Source organism: Sinocyclocheilus grahami, unplaced genomic scaffold (genome assembly GCF_001515645.1).
Source record: "Sinocyclocheilus grahami isolate Dianchi unplaced genomic scaffold, SAMN03320097.WGS_v1.1 scaffold542.1, whole genome shotgun sequence".
In the NCBI taxonomy this organism is placed as follows: Eukaryota; Metazoa; Chordata; class Actinopteri; order Cypriniformes; family Cyprinidae; genus Sinocyclocheilus; species Sinocyclocheilus grahami.
The window spans coordinates 360,016-379,726 of record NW_015505721.1 but is presented as its reverse complement, the minus strand read 5'-3'; the positions used below and the strand labels follow the sequence as shown (position 1 = coordinate 379,726).

General features: G+C 35.5%; 1 protein-coding gene, 1 long non-coding RNA gene and 1 other non-coding gene across 5 annotated transcripts in view; 2 read left to right on the top strand and 1 right to left on the bottom strand.

Moving 5' to 3' along the window:
* tbl3 (transducin beta like 3) overlaps positions 1-13,859 on the bottom strand; it is a 28,523-nt gene extending 14,664 nt beyond the window's left edge. The window contains exons 1-14 of one of the 3 annotated variants that reach the window (XM_016238540.1): positions 13,656-13,859; positions 13,484-13,535; positions 13,296-13,391; positions 11,208-11,255; positions 10,989-11,130; positions 9,539-9,623; positions 9,253-9,423; positions 9,108-9,183; positions 8,867-8,963; positions 7,602-7,813; positions 7,361-7,502; positions 5,898-5,956; positions 5,665-5,771; positions 3,250-3,385 (exon numbers count right to left, since the gene is read on the bottom strand). In XM_016238540.1, the coding sequence (XP_016094026.1) occupies positions 3,250-3,385; positions 5,665-5,771; positions 5,898-5,956; positions 7,361-7,502; positions 7,602-7,813; positions 8,867-8,963; positions 9,108-9,183; positions 9,253-9,423; positions 9,539-9,623; positions 10,989-11,130; positions 11,208-11,255; positions 13,296-13,391; positions 13,484-13,535; positions 13,656-13,687 (1,455 nt within the window). In that variant the 5' untranslated portion in view covers positions 13,688-13,859. The remainder of the gene's footprint in view (positions 1-3,249; positions 3,386-5,664; positions 5,772-5,897; positions 5,957-7,360; positions 7,503-7,601; positions 7,814-8,866; positions 8,964-9,107; positions 9,184-9,252; positions 9,424-9,538; positions 9,624-10,988; positions 11,131-11,207; positions 11,256-13,295; positions 13,392-13,483; positions 13,536-13,655) is intronic. The other 2 variants (XM_016238539.1, XM_016238538.1) reach the window with 2 other exon arrangements.
* trnak-uuu (transfer RNA lysine (anticodon UUU)) lies at positions 12,317-12,389 on the top strand. The gene has a single exon. It is a non-coding gene; the product is annotated as a tRNA-Lys (tRNA).
* A 3,350-nt stretch (positions 13,860-17,209) lies between the features above and the next one.
* On the top strand, positions 17,210-17,745 carry LOC107555660 (uncharacterized). Its single transcript, XR_001605188.1, has 2 exons — positions 17,210-17,340; positions 17,582-17,745. It is a non-coding gene; the product is annotated as an uncharacterized lncRNA (long non-coding RNA).
* The last annotated feature ends 1,966 nt before the right edge of the window (positions 17,746-19,711 follow it).

Sequence of the window (19,711 nt, the reverse complement as noted above, 5' to 3'; positions counted from 1 at the left end):
AAAAAACCTTCATATTCATGACATGTGTCATGTCTTGATTATGTAGGTGTCATGTCATGATTATGAAGGTGTCATGTCAGTCTTATGCACACCCCTTCAAGTAAAGTGTAACCTTTTATTCTATTGAACTGATCAAAAGTCACAGTAAAGGCGTATAATGTTTCAAAAAACTTTTTTGGGGGGGGAAATCAACATATCAGAATGATTTCTGAAGGATAATGTAACACTGAAGACTGGAGAAATTATGCTGAAAATTCAGCTTTGCATCAAAGGAATACATTACATTTTAAAATATATTAAATAGAAAGCAGTTATTTTAAATTGTAATACTTTTTCACAATATTATTTTGTATTTTTGATCAAATTATTGCAGCCTTGCTGAGCACAAGACACTTTTTTCAAAAGCATTGAACAAATCTTATCAACTCCAACCTTTTGAATGGTAGTATTTATATACATACAGTAAAAAATAAATTATGTGCAGTTTTTTTATACAATCTTTCATGCAGCAATCTACAAAATACTTTGTAGATTAAATTTAAACAAATAACAGCATGCACTAGAAAAAGTTTAAAAAATAATATAATATGTTAAATGCTGCTGTCAATTACTATGTTTCCCATTTTTGTCTTGTTGGTACTTAGTGTAACCAAGTGTCTTAAAGTTCTGCATAATTAAGGGCGTGGCCACTTGAGTGACCGGTGGATTGCCGCTGCGGTCACCACCGTCGCGCTAAGTGGGCGTGGCTTCAGCAACCTGCTCCCGCCTCTTTGCCCATTTTCCATTATCCGGGAGTGACGCGCTGTCAAGATGGCGACAGCCGCCTCCGCCCACTTTTGAGCTTCAAAATGCTCAAATTGGAAATCCACGGGTGACGTCACGCACACTACGTCCATGTTTTTATACAGTCTATGAGTGTAACCTTTGTGTAATGGTGGGAAATATTTATGTAAATAAATCAGTCCAAAATGCCTACACGCACGCACGCGCGCACACACACACACACACACACATTTTTAAAAAGCCTAACTGTATTCTAACATCTTTCACAACACTGGACAAAACAGTTTGGGTCTTGCTATCAGCAAAAGATGAATTATGGTTACCAGTGGCGTAACTTTGCTTTGAAAAGTGGTGGGGACACCGCGCAACTCGTTTTGCTAGTTTTTATTAAATAACCTAATTTACTTGGGGACTGGGTTTAGAGTTGGACAAACTTAATTTTTGCTTTTCAAAAATACATCGATGTACCAGGGGCGGTGCCAGAGAATTTTGAAGGCAGGTGCTGAGGGGGTGCTAGATCATTGACAGAGGGAGCTGGGCAACTTAGGGCTCCAGACTCTTCTCACTGGTCGCACTTTTGCTATTAACTTTCTCAGTTGGTTGCATGAGCATGTTTTTTTTTTTTTACATGCTATTAATCAATGCACGCTGATTAACTTTTATCATAGTTTATACTTATATGGAAACGAAAGTAGTTAACATTCAACCAGTTCTTTATCATCAGTAGTATTATTTGTGATTTGAATTTTGTGAATGGGAGTTCCTCTTTTGCCATGTTATATCGCCCTTTTGCTATTAACTTTCTCAGTTGGTTGCATGAGCATGTTTTTTTTTTTTTACATGCTATTAATCAATGCACACTGATTAACTTTTATCATAGTTTATACTTATATGGAAACGAAAGTAGTTAACATTCAACCCGTTCTTTATCATCAGTAGTATTATTTGTGATTTGAATTTTGTGAATGGGAGTTCCTCTTTTGCCATGTTATAAGCCGGGCTTCGGATGCTTTCACTTTCGATTTCACGATCTTGTCAGGTTTTACAATAAAATATAATTGTCTGTTTAGCTTACATCTATAAACCTTTCACCTTTTAAGACAAAAAAAAAAAAATGGATTCATTATTTTTAATTAAAATGCAGAACAACAATAAAACAGTAAGATTCAATGACAAACTAGCTTACAAAACGTTATTAACAAAAACGAATAAGATGAGGCATGGCCTACACGCTGTATTAGGCTATATAATGACTAATAAATTACAGAATGTTTAGCAAACACTGAGGAATCAAAAAAATAAATAAAAAAGAGAGAGCCTCCATAGCATAATGTGAAGTAAACAGCAAAGATAAGCTTTTCAAAATGAAAACAAAACAAAAATAAAAGTAAAACTAAACTTGCTGCCGGTGACGGTGCTTGCATGTTTTTTTTGTTTTTTTTCCCCCCACAAGAATACCAACATGTTCACCTTCTCTGTTTTAAGAAGCGGTCTTTTACTTGACTTAAGCGTGAAAACCATCAATATTCGCGTCATTTTTGCTGAGCGCACCTTCTGCAATTAATAGTAAATATAACCAAAACAGGTTATTATAATGTTTATATGAATAATAAAATAAATATAAGGAAAATTCGCACTCGATTTTGTAATATTCTTTAATTTGGTAGTCCGTATGAAAAGGTGCATTTCTATTAAAGGCACGTCCATGTGGAGACGGCGATCAGCGTCGGCATTCGGCAACCTCATCTTTGCACCCGACACCGACTCAGAAAGCACTAGTTTATTAATAAATAATTAAAATGTCTTCTTTTCCCCCGACACGTTCATAATCACATTGCCAGTGCTTTGAGGCAATTGCTCTAGCCTAATACGTCTGCCTATAGCCTATATTGAAGTATGGTTAATATATTATTATATTAATCAATTTAATATAACGTGCGACTAGTTGACTAGAAAAATCTTTAGTAGAGGGCAGGCTTACTTAGCACAAGGAAGCTCTCCATTTTTAAAAATAAAATGCTATAGCCTAATGACATTACGAAAAGTGTGACAGCTGCAAATGATGCAGCTGCTGATGATTATCAGATTATGAAGAATGATTTGTTGATCTTGTTTTCCCTTTTAATACATAATTTCCGCAATATATTTTTCAATTACTTTCAAAAATGGTAGGGACAATATCGACCCTGGCAAAAAGTGGTGGGGACATGTCCCACCCGTCCCACCCGCAAATTACGCCTATGATGGTTACACATTTTCCTAAACACCGTTTCGACGCAATGGGCGCACAAGAAACATCAAAGACAATACAAATATGGAAGACTGAAAAACTAAAGCAGAAGAACGTGCTCAAGAGCATGGTTTCTGCTGTCAAAACAATTTCTGCAACCAGATAAACATGTCTTCATCCACGTTTCATCTGACAGTTTCGTTGAACGCTTAGTACGTGACGGGGCAACGACCCACCTTGTCATGAGCTCTCTCTGTGAGTCGTGCCGTCATCAAGACCGGTTCACATCCCACATCAGGAAGAGGGTCAGGCAAATCCCACAGCTTAATAGTACAGTCCTGACTGCCCGACACCAGGAAGCCTTTCTTTAACCTGCGTCCAGCAACAGGGTCATTATGTTATTAGTTAACAGGTTTAACTAAAACCAGTAAAAAAACAATCAGTTCACAAAATAATATGTGACCATGGACCACAAAACCAGTCATAAGGGTCAATTTCTCGAAATTGAGATTTATACATCATCTAAAAGCTGAATAAATAAGCTTTTTATTGGTGCATGGTTTGTTATGATCGAACAATATTTGGCCGAGATACAACTTTTTGAAAAACTGGAATCTGAGGGTGCAAAAAAATCCAAAATATTGATAAAATCGCCTTTAAAGTTGTTCAAATGAAGTTATTAGCAATGCATATTACTAATCAAAAATTAAGTTTTAATATATTTACAGTAGGAAATTTACTAAATATCTTCATGGAACATGATCTTTACTTAATATCCTAATGATTTTTAGCATAAAAGAAAAATCTATAATTTTGACCCATACAATGTATTTTTAGCTATTGCTACAAATATACCCCATCGACTTAAGAGTGGTTTTGTGCTCCAGGGTCACATATAAGTTACATGCTACTGTAAACCACCATGTTTCCTATTTTTATTGGCGGAATTATTCGTTTTTATTTTGTATATTTGTGATATTTAAATGTAAACATTTATGTAAATAAATCGGTTCAAAAACATCGAATTCAGATCACTGTTTAAAATTTAAAGTCAAACTGAAACGTTAACTGAAACCAAATAAAATTATTACACTTTATTTAAGCCAATAAAGCGCCAATGCAACATTTCTCTTTTTTAGTTGAACTTTATGTTCTAAAAAACTAAAACTGAAATTAAAAATAATGTATACAAACTAGGGATGCACCGATAAGATTTTGTGGTGCCGATACCGATTTTAACAAACACTTACTGGCCGATTTCGATATTTGTCACTTCCTCTCTTATTTGAAATGTTGGCATTAAAATAGATAGTATTTTGATCATGTTTTAAATCAGCAAAGTTCAAAAACACCTGCATTAAATTATACTAGCAGTTTTATTGCTGCATCATCAAATAATTTCTAATGAACATGGATTGGATCCATTTAACATTCAGCAGGCTTACATAAAAACAACATAACAAAGATACATATTAAATAAACAGTGCTTTTTAGTGCTTTTTTTATTCTAACAGACTTTATTATGATTAATCTTCTAATTTGTTTTTGTATACATTTTAATATTTTTCGTAAGTTTAAATATGTATGAGAACTCCTTTACTAAGGCGGGACTCTTATATTTCTAGTCTACGGAGCAGGAGCTATATGGGTAACGAAAGCACGCAGTTCTTCGGATTTAAAGTTTGTCAGTTTATTAAGCACCCCCGAAAAGGCATGAGATTTGTATATATTTGTTTACTGTTAGTTGTAATAAGCGTTTTGTGTAATTCGCTGTATGTTGATGATAATGCAACGGAGAAAGAGAGTTTAATGTGCACTTCTCGTGCTGTGTTATGTTTAGCTCTTATGGTGATTTTTTTGGAGTGAAAAACGACGTAATAAACTTAATAAAACCTCAGTAAAATTTTGGTCATCATTCAGATGAGGTCCGCTACACTTACAACTACAGTTACAAAAGTTATTTATTCAAGAATAGTGTGCGATCTTTTGTCTTTTGTTATTTGATTAGTATTAAAGTGCAGACAGCAGTGCTAGGATTATGCAACAGACATTATACAGCTCAGTGCCTTCACGCAGTTAATTAATAAACCATCGGTTTGTTATATCGGCCTTTTTCCTTATATAGCCGATATGCCGATGGTTGTAATCTGTGGAAAAATCGGCCGATAAATATCGGTGGCCAAAACATCGGTGCATCCCTAATAAAAACTGTATAGACATAAAAAATACAAAAAAAATTACTAAAACAAATGTTACATTTAAAACATAAAAATAATTCAAAATAATAAAAAATTATAACAGGATCTCAATACTAAAATAACACTGGTACAGGAAGAGGGAAATGGTGTACTTATTTGAACAGTTTTTATGTTCACATAATATAAAGTGACAAATGTGTTAGAAAACCTTACAAACCAGTAAAAGTTTACAAAATCAAGTTCGTGAACTATATTAGAATAGGTTATTATGATCAGGAATGTCACAATTACTGATCTAAATGTGACCGTGTTATCAGCTTAGTAAAAAGTGTGTCAATCGTTCAGGAAACAAAGACTTTTCCAAGTTTGAGGACAGAGCTACAGTATGATCACACACTGCAGTGTCTTAACTGATATTGCTTATCTAACTGCTATTTCTAACGGAGATCAGACCTGGAGCAGGCGACAGAGCCCACGGCATTGGAGTGTCCGCTGCCCTGAGCCACGCAGTGCACGTGGCCACTCTTCAGATCCATTTTCCACAGCCGCAGGGACTTGTCCTGTGCAAAAGATTACATAAACGTCATCTTTCCAAATGTGGGCGAAGCTGTACATTCAGAACCTGCCGTTTTGAATGGCGTGCTAGGCCACTGGTGCAGCTTTTCATGAAAACGTGAAAGAAGCACCTTTGCACAGCTTGCAAACATGGAACCTTTGCGGAAGACATCGATTGATAAGATGGTATCTGCAGACAGATTATCAGAGAAGATTGTCAGATGATTTAAAGATGATTGAGTGCTGACAATGACAACAATGCAGACTGATGACTGAAGTGGAATCCAGTCTGACATTCCCTTTTTAAAGTTTTACAGACAGTTGTTTCTACAGGACCTAAGTGAGAATGCAAATGCGTTTTACATGCCTGGGATGTAGGGCTGCAAATAACAATGGTTCTTTCATTAATTAAATAAAAAACAACTATCAGGCTTATAAAGAATAGTATTTATATTACTTCCTGCCTGATAATTTCCTCAAAACAATGTGCAAACCAAAGCCTAATTTAAAAAAAAATAGCTTTGCTGCATTTTTAATACAATTATCATTATATTTATATAATTTTAATTAGTTTTAGTAATTTTCTAATGTTATGTATTTTTTCTAAATATTCATTTAACCAATTGTATTTCTGTTTTAGTGTTAGCATTATAGTAACTTAAATTATTTTAGATTTTATTTAGATTAGACTTCTAATTTTTTTCATCCAATATTTATATTTTATTTCATTTCAGCTTTGTTTCAGTTGCAGAAAATTATATTTTATTGTTTTAGTTAACAACAACAACACTACTCCTTTTCAAATCTTATTGAAGAACAAATATGTGAATATTGAAATTAATATTTTGAAAATGAATATTTGTATTATAATATTAATATTTTTGTCTAATCTTTTCACTGTCGCTCAGTGAAAGCGTCGCATGAATTTCATTTACAGATATGAAGGTAATGATAACATACACTGTGGGAAACACCATAAACAAGTGCATTAACAGCACACACACACATACGAAACTCTATAACATTCATCTTTTTTGTTTTAATCAAGTGTTATTTTAGATCCTACTTTTTATTAATACTTTAAATTAGTTTAGTTATTTTATATCTTCTATCTTTAATTTGAAAGTTTTAGCAATTTTGTTGTTTATTTGTCAATTTCGTTTTAAAATTTCTATACAGTAATTGTTAATTTTTATTTCAGCTTTAATTTGAGTTATTTCAGTACATCAAGTTAAACTAAATTAACATGAGAAGTGTTGCCTTGGCATCTAGTGAAATAAAACAAGCTAATGTTTAGTTTATTTTAAGTAACCATTTTTCATGGTTTTAGTTTTAGTTAATTAAAATAACCCTGGTTCTATTTTAGTTTTGGTTAGCTCGAGTCACGCATGTTTTCTACTGATCTTTGATCATTGCTCAAATGTGTTTTCTGCATAGGAATGTGTTTTCATTACAGTCAAACTTAGTCACTGATATAGGTTTCGGTGCACAAAAAAAAGAAAAGAGATTTGAATTACAAGCACACAGTATATACTGCAGTATGTAGTAAGTGTAACATATCCACAGTGCTGCCACCCTCTAGTGGCTCACTCACCTGTGTGTCCATACAGAATCTGACAGCTGTTAGTGGCCAACTCAAACACCTTCAGCTGAGAGCTGTTAGTGGACACAACTATATGTGTGTCATCCTTCCCCAGGAACTTCACATCCAGGATATCATCATTGTAGCCGACAAACTTCATAAGAAGAGAAAAACAAGCCCAATAGCTCCAGGTTCCGATATGTATTAAGTTCAGGTTATATCTAGTGTGTAGAAGGTGGACTGTAAGGCTCACCTGCTGCTGTACAGTGAGAGCAGGCATCTGATAGATGAGGATGTTGTGCTCTGCGGTGACGGTGGCCAGTCTGTTGGACTGTGGCATGGGCAGAAGATGCATCAGACTGCGCGGGTCTAAATCGCCCTCCTCTGTGTTGAGAGCCGGAGCATCAGGCAGCGTCTGAGTGAACACACAGCGCGCTGAGCTGGAGTCCCACACTCGAAGAACACCTGCGGAAAACAGCAAAACACTCAGGGCCATTCAACATATGCGGTGCATAATACAGCACCAAAATAATTTTTTTATGAGTGACTAAAAAAAGCCTACAAATAACCTAAATATTTTACATATTTAAATGATAATATTTTTTAAATAAATGTTTTTTTTATGGGTTTGTATGCATTTTTGTATTATTTATTTTGACAAAATACAACAGCTTTTTTAAAATTTCTAATAAGATATAAATTATGTCTCAGTGTTCCGTGTCATTAACCTCAAAACCTGAATCAGTAATCCAAAAATGTTTCTTTTGTTTTCAAAACAACATCCAAAAAACTACAATTAATACTAATCAATCAATCATTTTAAATGCTACATGTGAATCGTCAGGCATCACAGTGCTATGCACAGATCATTTTGAGATTTGCTTAAGATTACATTTAACTGTTTTACTAAATTATTAGTGTTTTTAAAGATTAGGTTTAAGTGGGCATTAGATGATGGCAAAAGGTCTAAATGTAAAAATATGGGAAATGTGCATAAAACATTGACTATCCAATATAAATAAAAAATAATATTGGTCAAAAACCAATATGGTATTAATATTTTGTATGTTGAGGTGGTTTGACCAAAAAAATGTTGCATACTTGCTAGTGTTATTATAGATAATTAAAACGGAATCTTAAACTTAAACAATGAAAATCCATGAAATAAAAAATAGATATACATTTTTTTAAATGAAAACCTAAATATTACAATGAATACCTTCAACTTTAACTAACTAAATAAATAGAAATGTTGCTTTGGTAGCTAGCTTAAATAAACAAGTTAAAGTTAAAAAAAATATTAAAATTAGAAAAATTAAATAGAATTATAAAAAATTAAAATGACAAAAGCACATAATAAATATTAATATATATTATAATAGCACACAAATGATACAAAAATAACACAGTTACTGCCTCAACAATTGGTAGTTGCACCCCTAATTGGTCCTGCTTTTATGAGTTTACATTATAGCATTTTATATTAAACTGGATTCTGATTTGAACTACAGCATTTACCTTTACTGCCAGCCGTGACAAAGTGTAAACCTTCACCCTTCACACCCATCTGAGAGTAATCGCTCTTCCCAGGGAGAACAACAACACCTTCCACAGCCTGAACATCGACAAATAAGAGAACATGTGAAATAACAATGCTGTATTTCCAGACTCATCTGCTTGTTAAGGTACGAAACACAGATAATAGTTGTGGTGCTATAAAGATAAATGCGCAGCTCATGGGTCACAGTCACAGTCTGACCTCATAGACAGGGACAGTCCTCTTAACAGCCTTCTTCTTCAGGTCCCAAACCGAGCAGATTTTGTCTCGGCCAGAACTGAAAATGAAGACAGTGTTAAAATTGGACTTTTACAAGGAAACTATTCCTTTTTTCCTGCCGTTTTACCTAACTAGAGTTTGGCCATCAGGAGAGAAGGCCAGCGATGTGACGGCACTGTAGTGGCTCTCCAAAACACAGATACACTTGCTGGTCCTCAGGTCCCAGATCCGGATCCCACAGTCCACAGAAGAAGAGAAGAGCTGCAGTCTGCTGATGTCTGGATGAAACTCAACCAAACTGGAAGAGAGAGACGTTGCATCTCTTATAGATGGCATATCAACCAGCTGGGCCAGTTTTACAAACTGGGAGACGATCTCAAAGCAGATTCAATTTTGGTTTCTTCAGTACTTACTGTACAACGCCAGATGATCCTTTCAGATTGTGTGTGCAGTACTGCTTCACAACATCCCACAGCTTGATGGTGCCATCACAACCACCTATGAACACAACAACAAATCATCGTGAAAAAGAAGCATGCTTAATTGTATTGATGTGCACTAATCTGAACAGTAATTAAAAAAAATTTACTTACAGATAATAATATTAATGAAATAAAAAGCCATTTAAGTGCACTTAACAAGACACTTTCACATTTCTTAACATATTTTTAAGTGCACTTTGTAATAATGTTGAACTGAACGTTTTACTTTAAAGTACATTTTAAAACGTTATGTTTTAATAATCTTTTGTAGTACACTTATGCTGACCAACATACTAAAGCACATGTAAATTACTTGATGATAATTTTAACTGTAGTGTGTTATTCGATATAACATTTGTGACCCTGGACCACAAAACCAGTCATAAGGGTCCATTTTCTGAAATTGAGATGATCTGAAAACATCTGAATGTTGAATAAATAAGCTTTACGTTGATGTATGGTTTTGTTAGGATAGGACAATATTTGGCCGAGATACAAGGTTTTGTTAGGATAGGACAATATTTGGCCGAGATACAACTATTTGAAAATCTGGAATCTGAGGGTGCAAAAAATATAGCAAAATATTGAGAAAATCGCCTTTAAATTTGTCCAAATTAAGTTCTTAGCAATGCATATTACTGATCAAAAATTAGGTTTTGATATTTACAGTAGGAAATGTACAAAATATCTTCATGGAACATGATCTTTACTTAATATCCTAATGATTTTTGGCATAAAAAAAATCAATAATTTTGACCCATACAATGTATTTTTGGCTATTGCTACAAATGTATCCCAGCGACTTAAGACTGGTTTTGTGCTCCAGGGTCACATATGAAGTTAATATATTTACTAAATTGCAACTTTATCATTACAAATGTGTAATTACAAATACATTCAAATACATAACTTACAAGTTTCAATAGAAATTACATTAAATCATATTTTAATTTATCATAAATGCTTGTCTGTACATTCAGCAGTACGCTTTAAACATATTTCAAAGAAAACAGAAGTACGTATAAAAAAAGTCCTACTTAAAAGCACTCTAAAGTTCAGCAAATTACATTTACTTGCATTTTATAAATACACTTATTTAATATTCAATTAAGTGTCTAAAACGTTACATTAAGTTGCACTTATACAGTATATATTTTTTAAATATATTATTTCCATAATTACTCTTTGTAAAGTATTATAAAGTGTATTTTTCACAAGGATATTGCTGTGAAAAATAAATTTAAGGGGGTCTGAATTCTTTCCGTACCCACTGTATATACAGTATACAAGCATAACATTTCGCCCTATTAAGCTATGTCTGACACCAAAACTGTTGTTTAGTGTTACTCAATGCTTCAAAGATCTGGTGATCTTGTTTGACCTGTAGCCAGCAGGGTGGAGGTGCAGTCAAAGGTCATGCTGGCCACAGGCACATTGTGGATGGCCCTCCACGACCGAGTGCACTTCTCCTGCTTCCAGTCCCACTGCTTCAGGAGCAGAGCCCTGCTGGCGGTCACCAGAATCTGCAGAGAAACAGCAGAAACAACCTCAGTCTGGATTAATGCTGAACCAGCAGACAGGCAAACCAAGCTCATCTCACCTCATCATCAGGACTGAGAGAGAATGAGGTGATGTCCTCTTGATCATCCTGCTTAGAGAAAGCAAAAGTGAGAAATACAGGCAACCATATGCAGTCATGTTTCAGATATGAGCGCGTCTTCAGTTTTGGGCACTTTTGCATCCCAGGGGTTGATTTTTGTTAAAAATAAATAGTAGTTTTATTTTCATTACATAAAGTTCACAAAATAAAGCTTAATACTAACACTTAATCGCGCTGCTATTTTTTTTTAAAGGCCAAATGTATGTATTTTACTGTTTTACCCTTATCTCAGACCCAGACAAAATATACTACATTTAAAGCAAGAAACGAAAGATAATTATGGTAAAAGCCAAAGGTTTAACCGACAGATTTCACCATATCTTCCCCAGTTGATTAATCCCAATACATAAAGATAACGGTTTTGTACTACAAGTTTCCTGAAATGATGTGTGTTAATATAAAAGTAAGGCCATTTGTAATTAAATCACTTATTTGCATACATTTCCAGAATAGAAATCTTAACGTTTGATAAAGCTAGGTTCAAAGTTCTTGTTTCATTTTGTTGACATATTAGAGTCTTTATGGAGGAGATTTGGGGATTTGATCTCTTTTTGTCAGCCATTACAAAAATCCACCATATGTAAAAATATTTTTTTTTTTATTATTATTACACATTGTGCACTTTAGACATTCTACTAACTATAAGAAACATAGTAATGAAAGTACACTTATTTTTTATATATATTTTGTTGATTAATCCCAATACATAAAGATAACGGTTTTGTACTACAAGTTTCCTGAAATGATGTGTGTTAATATAAAAGTAAGGCCATTTGTAATTAAATCACTTATTTGCATACATTTCCAGAATAGAAATCTTAACGTTTGATAAAGCTAGGTTCAAAGTTCTTGTTTCATTTTGTTGACATATTAGAGTCTTTATGGAGGAGATTTGGGGATTTGATCTCTTTTTGTCAGCCATTACAAAAATCCACCATAAGTAAAAATATTTTTTTTTATTTTATTATTACACATTGTGCACTTTAGACATTCTACTAACTATAAGAAACATAGTAATGAAAATACACTTATTTTTTTATATATATTTTGCCCGGCTAGCTCAGTCGGTAGAGCATGAGACTTTTAATCTCAGGGTCATGGGTTCGAGCCCCACGTTGGGCGCAGAACTTTTAAGGGGGAAGTCGTGGCCTAATGGTTAGAGTCAGACTCGTAACCCAAAGGTTGCGGGTTCGAGTCTCGTACCGGCAGGAATTGTAGGTGGAGGGAGTGAATGTACAGCGCTCTCTCCCATCTTCAATACCACGACAGCAAGGCACCGAACCCCCAACTGCTCCAGGTGCGTGTTCACGGTGTGTGTGCACTTTGGATGGGTTAAATGCAGAGCACTAATTCCAAGTATGGGTCACCATACTTGGCCACATGTCACGTCACTTAATTGGCCTTTTATTTCATTAAAAGCCTTTAAATCTGCTGATGCAAATAGATAAAGTGTAATAAAATAAACACCTACATTTGTATTATGGATGTTTTCTTTCCACTAGTCTAAAAAGACGACGTTTTATTGAAGAAAATCTGGAGGAAAATCATAAATTATTTCAATATTTATATTTTATTTATTTTAAAAAGGCAAATTTCTCCTGTGACGGATGTGTTTGCTGTTTTTAGACAAACTAAGAACTTTGGATGGGTTAAATGCAGAGCACTAATTCCAAGTATGGGTCACCATACTTGGCCACATGTCACGTCACTTAATTGGCCTTTTATTTCATTAAAAGCCTTTAAATCTGCTGATGCAAATAGATAAAGTGTAATAAAATAAACACCTACATTTGTATTATGGATGTTTTCTTTCCACTAGTCTAAAAAGACGACGTTTTATGGAAGAAAATCTGGAGGAAAATCATAAATTATTTCAATATTTATATTTTAAAAAGGCAAATTTCTCCTGTGACGGGTGTGTTTGCTGTTTTTAGACAAACTAAATAAACGAAGACTGGGTTTTAAGGGAGATATTTTTGCCCATAGGTGAAGAAACACACACATAAAACAAAACTGTTAGACACTGACCTGCTCAATGCTATGGATAATTTTTCCAGTATCGATCTGTAAAATGTTGACTCTTGGACCACATGTGCAAAATATGTACTGCTCATCATGACTTATCTGGATGGGGAAACAAAACAAAACAAGTCAAATAATAGCTGTAATACACAGGCCTAATAATATGATTTTCAAGTACTAAATTATGAACTTACCTGCACTTTACCTCCCTTATAGAACGGTTCTATTTTGCTGGAGACTGCATAACTAAACAAACAAATGAGATGTTCAATAACCTAGGGATCTCAACTAGTCACTGTAAGCTCTGCACATTTTAAAGAATCTTTCCCACTGAGAAGAGTCCAAATAGAAGAAAACGACACTTACTTTGATTTAAACGGCAGCGTGTTTCCAGCCATGCCAACCCACGATGTTTTCAACTTCTCGTGAACAATATAGCTATCACTAAAAGCATACGTATTACTTCATATACCTCTATCTTTTACACGCATGGTGCATGTGTTCATGTAAGTGTCGCACAAATATGACGTCGGCACTCAAACTCAAGCTCCCGTGGCCTCTAGTGGCTGATAATGCAAAGTACGAACTGAACGGAGTTATGACTTATGAATTATGACTGCGCGCGGGTCACTGACTGTATACTCTGCGTGCGTTCACCAGCGCGCGAGAGAAGTGTGATGAGATTTGCGCGAGCCATTCCTATGGCGAAGTTGATGGTCAAATATGTGATCTATTTGAACTGTTGAGAGAAACAGCCACTTTAAAATGCTATGGAGAAAGTCGAACAGTATATCTAAAAAAGGCAAACTAAAAAGCCTGATGATGAGTCTTGAACCAGCACTAACATTACAATCTTTTTTAACTACTAGAATCTATCACGTTGTATTGTAGGCTCATTTATTGTGTAAAATGTAGTCTAACTTGTTGTAGAATTTATATTAGATGATCTGTTAAGGGAATAGATTTTTCCCTATAGATTTTTTAATACAACTGTGGCATTGTTTCTTCATAACAAATGCTATATTGATTAATTAAAAAAGTCGATATGGTAATGATTAATAGGCTAGTCTTATTATAACAAATGCTATACAGTTATGAATATGGTACATGGCCTTCAGATATTCCAAAATATTGCATAGATTAAATCCTTAAGAGCATGATGAACTGTTAAGGAGTAAGAAATAAACCATATCAATATAAGGAAATGTTAAGTTAGATTGACTTCCCATGGCATGTTGAATTAACTATAGCCTATAAGTGCCTAAATAATATAAAATACATATAGGCCTATATATCCTATGTAAACAAGTAATTGTTAACTATGATTTTACTTTGTTGCACAAACTTTGCATAGCACAAAAGGCCATTTCACAAAAATAAATATATAAGCAAACAAACAAATAAATAGACAAACCTTACGAGTGAGCCTGACCCGGGACTCTACTAAAACAGTTCACTCTTAAAATGTGAGAACATTTGTTCCCCTGGCTTTATAATGTCTGTTACGGTGGTCGAGAAGTGCAAAACAAATCACAATTCTGAAAGCAAAATAACAAATTCCAAACGCAAATGCAAGTCTAAAAAAACAAAACACCAATTCAGAAAACATTATAACAAGTCGGAAAACACAACGACAAATCCGAAAACAAATTAACAAGTCAGAAAACACAATGACAAATCAGACAAACCGGAAGAGGTAGGTATAGTTTGAGACAGCGCCATTGGTTTGGGATTACTCACCGCTGACTGGACGAGACATCTGTCAATCAACGTATACAGGAAGAACCAGCCGAAGAACAGCAGAGTCCTGGTAGAAAGTTCGGAGATGGTATTAAAGTAGTTCAGTTTAAATGTATTCTATGAATTGCCCTTACTCTGGAATAAAAAATTTATATTTAGATTTAGTTAAAAGTGGGTGTAAAACATCAGCTCCAGTGGTGCAGATGGAAAAGTGTGTGTTGTTGGCTTTTTGACGCGATCGACCCGGGTTCGATCCCGCCTTTTGACAAACTTTTTTTCCCTCCCTTTTCAAATCTCGTAATAGCAATGGATTCTATTTACACTAAGTGAAAATAGCAGTATTTTTAGCAATATGCTATTTACACTAAGTGCAAATACCTAGTTACACTATGTTAAAATAGCAGGATTTCTACTATCAAGTATACTGCTTCTTGCAAATAGTGGCAATTATCTGCACTTCAGTATTGTAGTACATTATAAAACAGTATGCAATAATAACATATTGAGTGTAAGTTTTAATTTTAATTTTAATTATTAAATGGATGCCACCTTATTGGTACAATAAAGCCCTCCCTTCACCTACCCTAACCCTACCCGATACTTTATTTTCAACTTTTTGATTATTTCCTTAATTTTTATTGAAAATAAATGCCTTTACGATGTGATACGAGATTTGAAAAGGGAGAAAAAAAAAGTTTGGCAAAACGCGGGATCGTACCCGGGTCGATCGCGTCAAAAGCCAACATCAAGTACTTTTCCACCTGTGCCACTGGAGCTGATGTTTTTCACGTACTTTTAACTAGATGTAAATATACACTCCGTATTTTTTATTCCATAGTAAGGGCAATTCATCAAACAGTAGTGATAAACATAGTGTCCACTTGGATTCTTCTCTGTTGTGTCTCCTGATATTCTGTGCAGATTTATGCCAAATGTTTACAATTTCTAGTTGAAATCCACGTTCCTGCAAAGTTTAGGTGCAAGAGGTGTAGGAGTTTATTCAGAATTACAACTTGCAAACTTTCTGACCATCGAGTCCAACTTGTACCACGTGCGCATTTGTTTGGCAGGGACACGTTCAAGCTCAAGCCGGTGCGCAACGTTTTGCTACGGTTTCCGGGTTGAACAACATGTTTCCTGGAAACAGTGTGCAACGGTGTTTGAGATACGTTTTCTCTTGTTTGGGGGGTGTGTCAAAAATGTCAGCCCAATCAGCAGTAACATGTATATAAACCAGGGGTATTAAAGAGACAGCTGGCACAATGTAATTAACATCTAAATAAATTTACAAGAGCAATTGATCGTACCCGGGTCGATCGCGTCAAAAGCCAACATCAAGTACTTTTCCACCTGTGCCACTGGAGCTGATGTTTTTCACGTACTTTTAACTAGATGTAAATATACACTCCGTATTTTTTATTCCATAGTAAGGGCAATTCATCAAACAGTAGTGATAAACATAGTGTCCACTTGGATTCTTCTCTGTTGTGTCTCCTGATATTCTGTGCAGATTTATGCCAAATGTTTACAATTTCTAGTTGAAATCCACGTTCCTGCAAAGTTTAGGTGCAAGAGGTGTAGGAGTTTATTCAGAATTACAACTTGCAAACTTTCTGACCATCGAGTCCAACTTGTACCACGTGCGCATTTGTTTGGCAGGGACACGTTCAAGCTCAAGCCGGTGCGCAACGTTTTGCTACGGTTTCCGGGTTGAACAACATGTTTCCTGGAAACGGTGTGCAACGGTGTTTGAGATACGTTTTCTCTTGTTTGGGGGGTGTGTCAAAAATGTCAGCCCAATCAGCAGTAACATGTATATAAACCAGGGGTATTAAAGAGACAGCTGGCACAATGTAATTAACATCTAAATAAATTTACAAGAGCAATTATATTGTTTGCACATGTTTATTTACATTAAAGGCAAAATAACTCAGTTCATGATGGATGCTAGAGGTTCTTCCAAAAGCTTAATTTATTTTTTTTGAAACTCCCACTCAGAAACTAGGCCTACTAGTAAATTTGACTGTTGCAAAGAAACTGCAAGTAACGCTTTGGATTAAATGTATAAGATGTAAGCAAAGACTGAAATGCTGTGGAAAAACCTAAATATTAGTGCACAATTTTAGTGTATGTGAATGGAGATGTTCAGCATTCAATGATATGCTTGCTGTATAACAGTAAAGCCAGGAGAGTGTCCACCTGAAGAACCTGTGGGAGGATCATGTGCCATGTACTGGTGACTCTGACTGTCCAGACAATGAGAAGTGCTGCAGCAATGGATGTGGACATCACTGTACAGCTCCATATACAGGTATCCGTATTAAAAATCGGATGATACTAATAATGTTTTTCTTGGTGTCAAATGTAGGTTCTTATTCATCCCATTGGACAGTTTTTAAACTGGATGGCTTTACAAAATTAATAAAACAATACTTGGAATGTAACTCACTGTAGGTAAAATTTGCTGTCAATGCTGAGTGTTTAGTGTTGCATATTTAAGACTGAATGCCACTAAATAGACTGACTAAAGCTGACTATCCGTGTCCATGCAGTGAAGCCTGGTCGGTGTCCCAAACCAAAGAAGATTCCAGTGTGTGCTGAAAGCTGTTATGATGATGGCCAGTGTCCTGCCACAAAGAAGTGTTGCCCAACCACCTGTGGCCATGCATGCAGTGAACCCTATAGGAAAGGATCACGGAGATACTGATTGTGTAACCAATGTTTTTTTGTTTTTTTGTGGGGTCCCCATTTTGTGGTCCCCAAATAAATTGCTTCATAAAAATTTGGTGTGGGTTGGTGTGTGGGGGGTGTTAAAATAAATGTTCGAAGTAATAGCAGTCCAACATCACTAACCAGAACAATCACCATTTTTGGTAGAAGTTATTGCTACATGGCTAATATTTTACTAGTAGGTCCAAATATACAGGAAACTTTCATCCTCCCAAACTGGTGTTTGCCTAATAAGGTCAAAGAGTAATCCATTGTTATCATCCTGGCAAAGGATAATGTGAAGCATAGTTTGAGCCAGAAACAGTCTGTGGTGGAGTGCCCTCTGGAGGAGCTCATGGGCACTCCAACTGGTGATCGTGACACCATTCTCCCCTTTATTTTTAACTAGGTTTCCAGATTTTCTTTTTCCTATAGTGGTCTTCATGGGCGAGTCCACCTACTGGGATGAGGTGGAGCAGTCGTCTCTGTGGTGTACAAAAAAACAACTCTCTTGAACACCGCCAAGGAGCTGATCACAGATTTTAGAAGGAAGAAAACTGACATCCAGCCTCTTTTCATCAGCGGTGACTGTGTGGAGAGGGTCTCAGGTTTCTGTGTATTCATGTAAAGGACAGTCTGACCTGGAGAGTTAACACCACTGCTATCAAGAAGGCCGCGTTTTCTGTATAATTACCAGCTCAGGTTTTACAAAAACCTGTTGTGTCCTTTTACCATTGTTCTGTTGAGAGCATTTTGACACTGCATCTGTGTGTGTGTGTGTGTGGTTTTCCAGCTGCACTCCAGAGGATCACCACAGCCCAGAAGGTAATTGGTTGTTCCCTCCCTTCTATGGGACAGTTACACAGTTCCTGCTGCCTCATGAAAGCTAAAAAAAAAATTCTCAGGTACCCATCTCACCCAGGACACTCTTTTTGAGTTGTTACCTTCGGGCAGACAGTACAGGGTTCTGAAAACTCAAACAAACCAATTAAGGAGTAGTTTCTATGCCAAAGCTTTTTGTTTTCAGTCCTGCAATGTAAGTTGAACATGTGTATTGTTGAAGATGAAGTGTTCATCTCTTTTTGATTTTGAGATGAATGGTTTACATGCCAAGCTATATTTAAATAGCTAATAGGTAAGTTTTAAATACCGCAATAACACAACTGCATTTCATGTTTAATGAGTTGTGCAATTCTGTCAAATGTGTTTTTCTTACGCTATCGGTTTCGAATACGTGAGATCTTGTGTGTAATGGTGTGTTTCTGATGCTGTTATCGGTTTATTATTTATTAGATTTATTTTATCTGTGCTTATGAACACCATCGACAAGGGGTGTTTAAGTTTTTTTTTATTTTACCACTTTAATCAACATCTTTAAAATAAATTGGATAAAAAAAAAACTGTTTTAATAAGCCCTCATCTGGACTCTGATCTCTTAAGTGATCTAGAGTTTCAGTGTGGTTCAAAATTCTCACCCCCATATCATTCATCCTTGCCAAAAATAGCATTACAGCTTAAACAGCTAGATCTATAAGTACCGTATGAAAAAAATTATGGCAGAGTATTAAAATAATGTTGGAGGCAAGTTAAGCCATGTTTAGGATAGGAAATGCTGTGAAATACTGAAATCATCTCAATCAAGTAATGAGTGATTGTGAAACTCAGTTGTGTGGATATATTTTCTTTCCTTCACTCTTTAGCTGAGTTTGAGATTACTGTTCCCAGAGACACTGTCACTGGGTTTTACAGCGAGGAACTGATCCTCCCCTGTACGTTTCCTGCGGACAGTTCATGGGATCTGAGAAGCACTGTTATTACCTGGCAGCGTGGACTGGATGTTGTTCACAGTTTCTACCACATCCAGAACCAGCTTGACCTTCAAAATCGGCATTACGTCAAACGCACCAGTCTGTTCAGTCAGGAGATGGCAGGGAAACGCATCACTCAAACTGGACAAAGTCACTCTTCAGGAT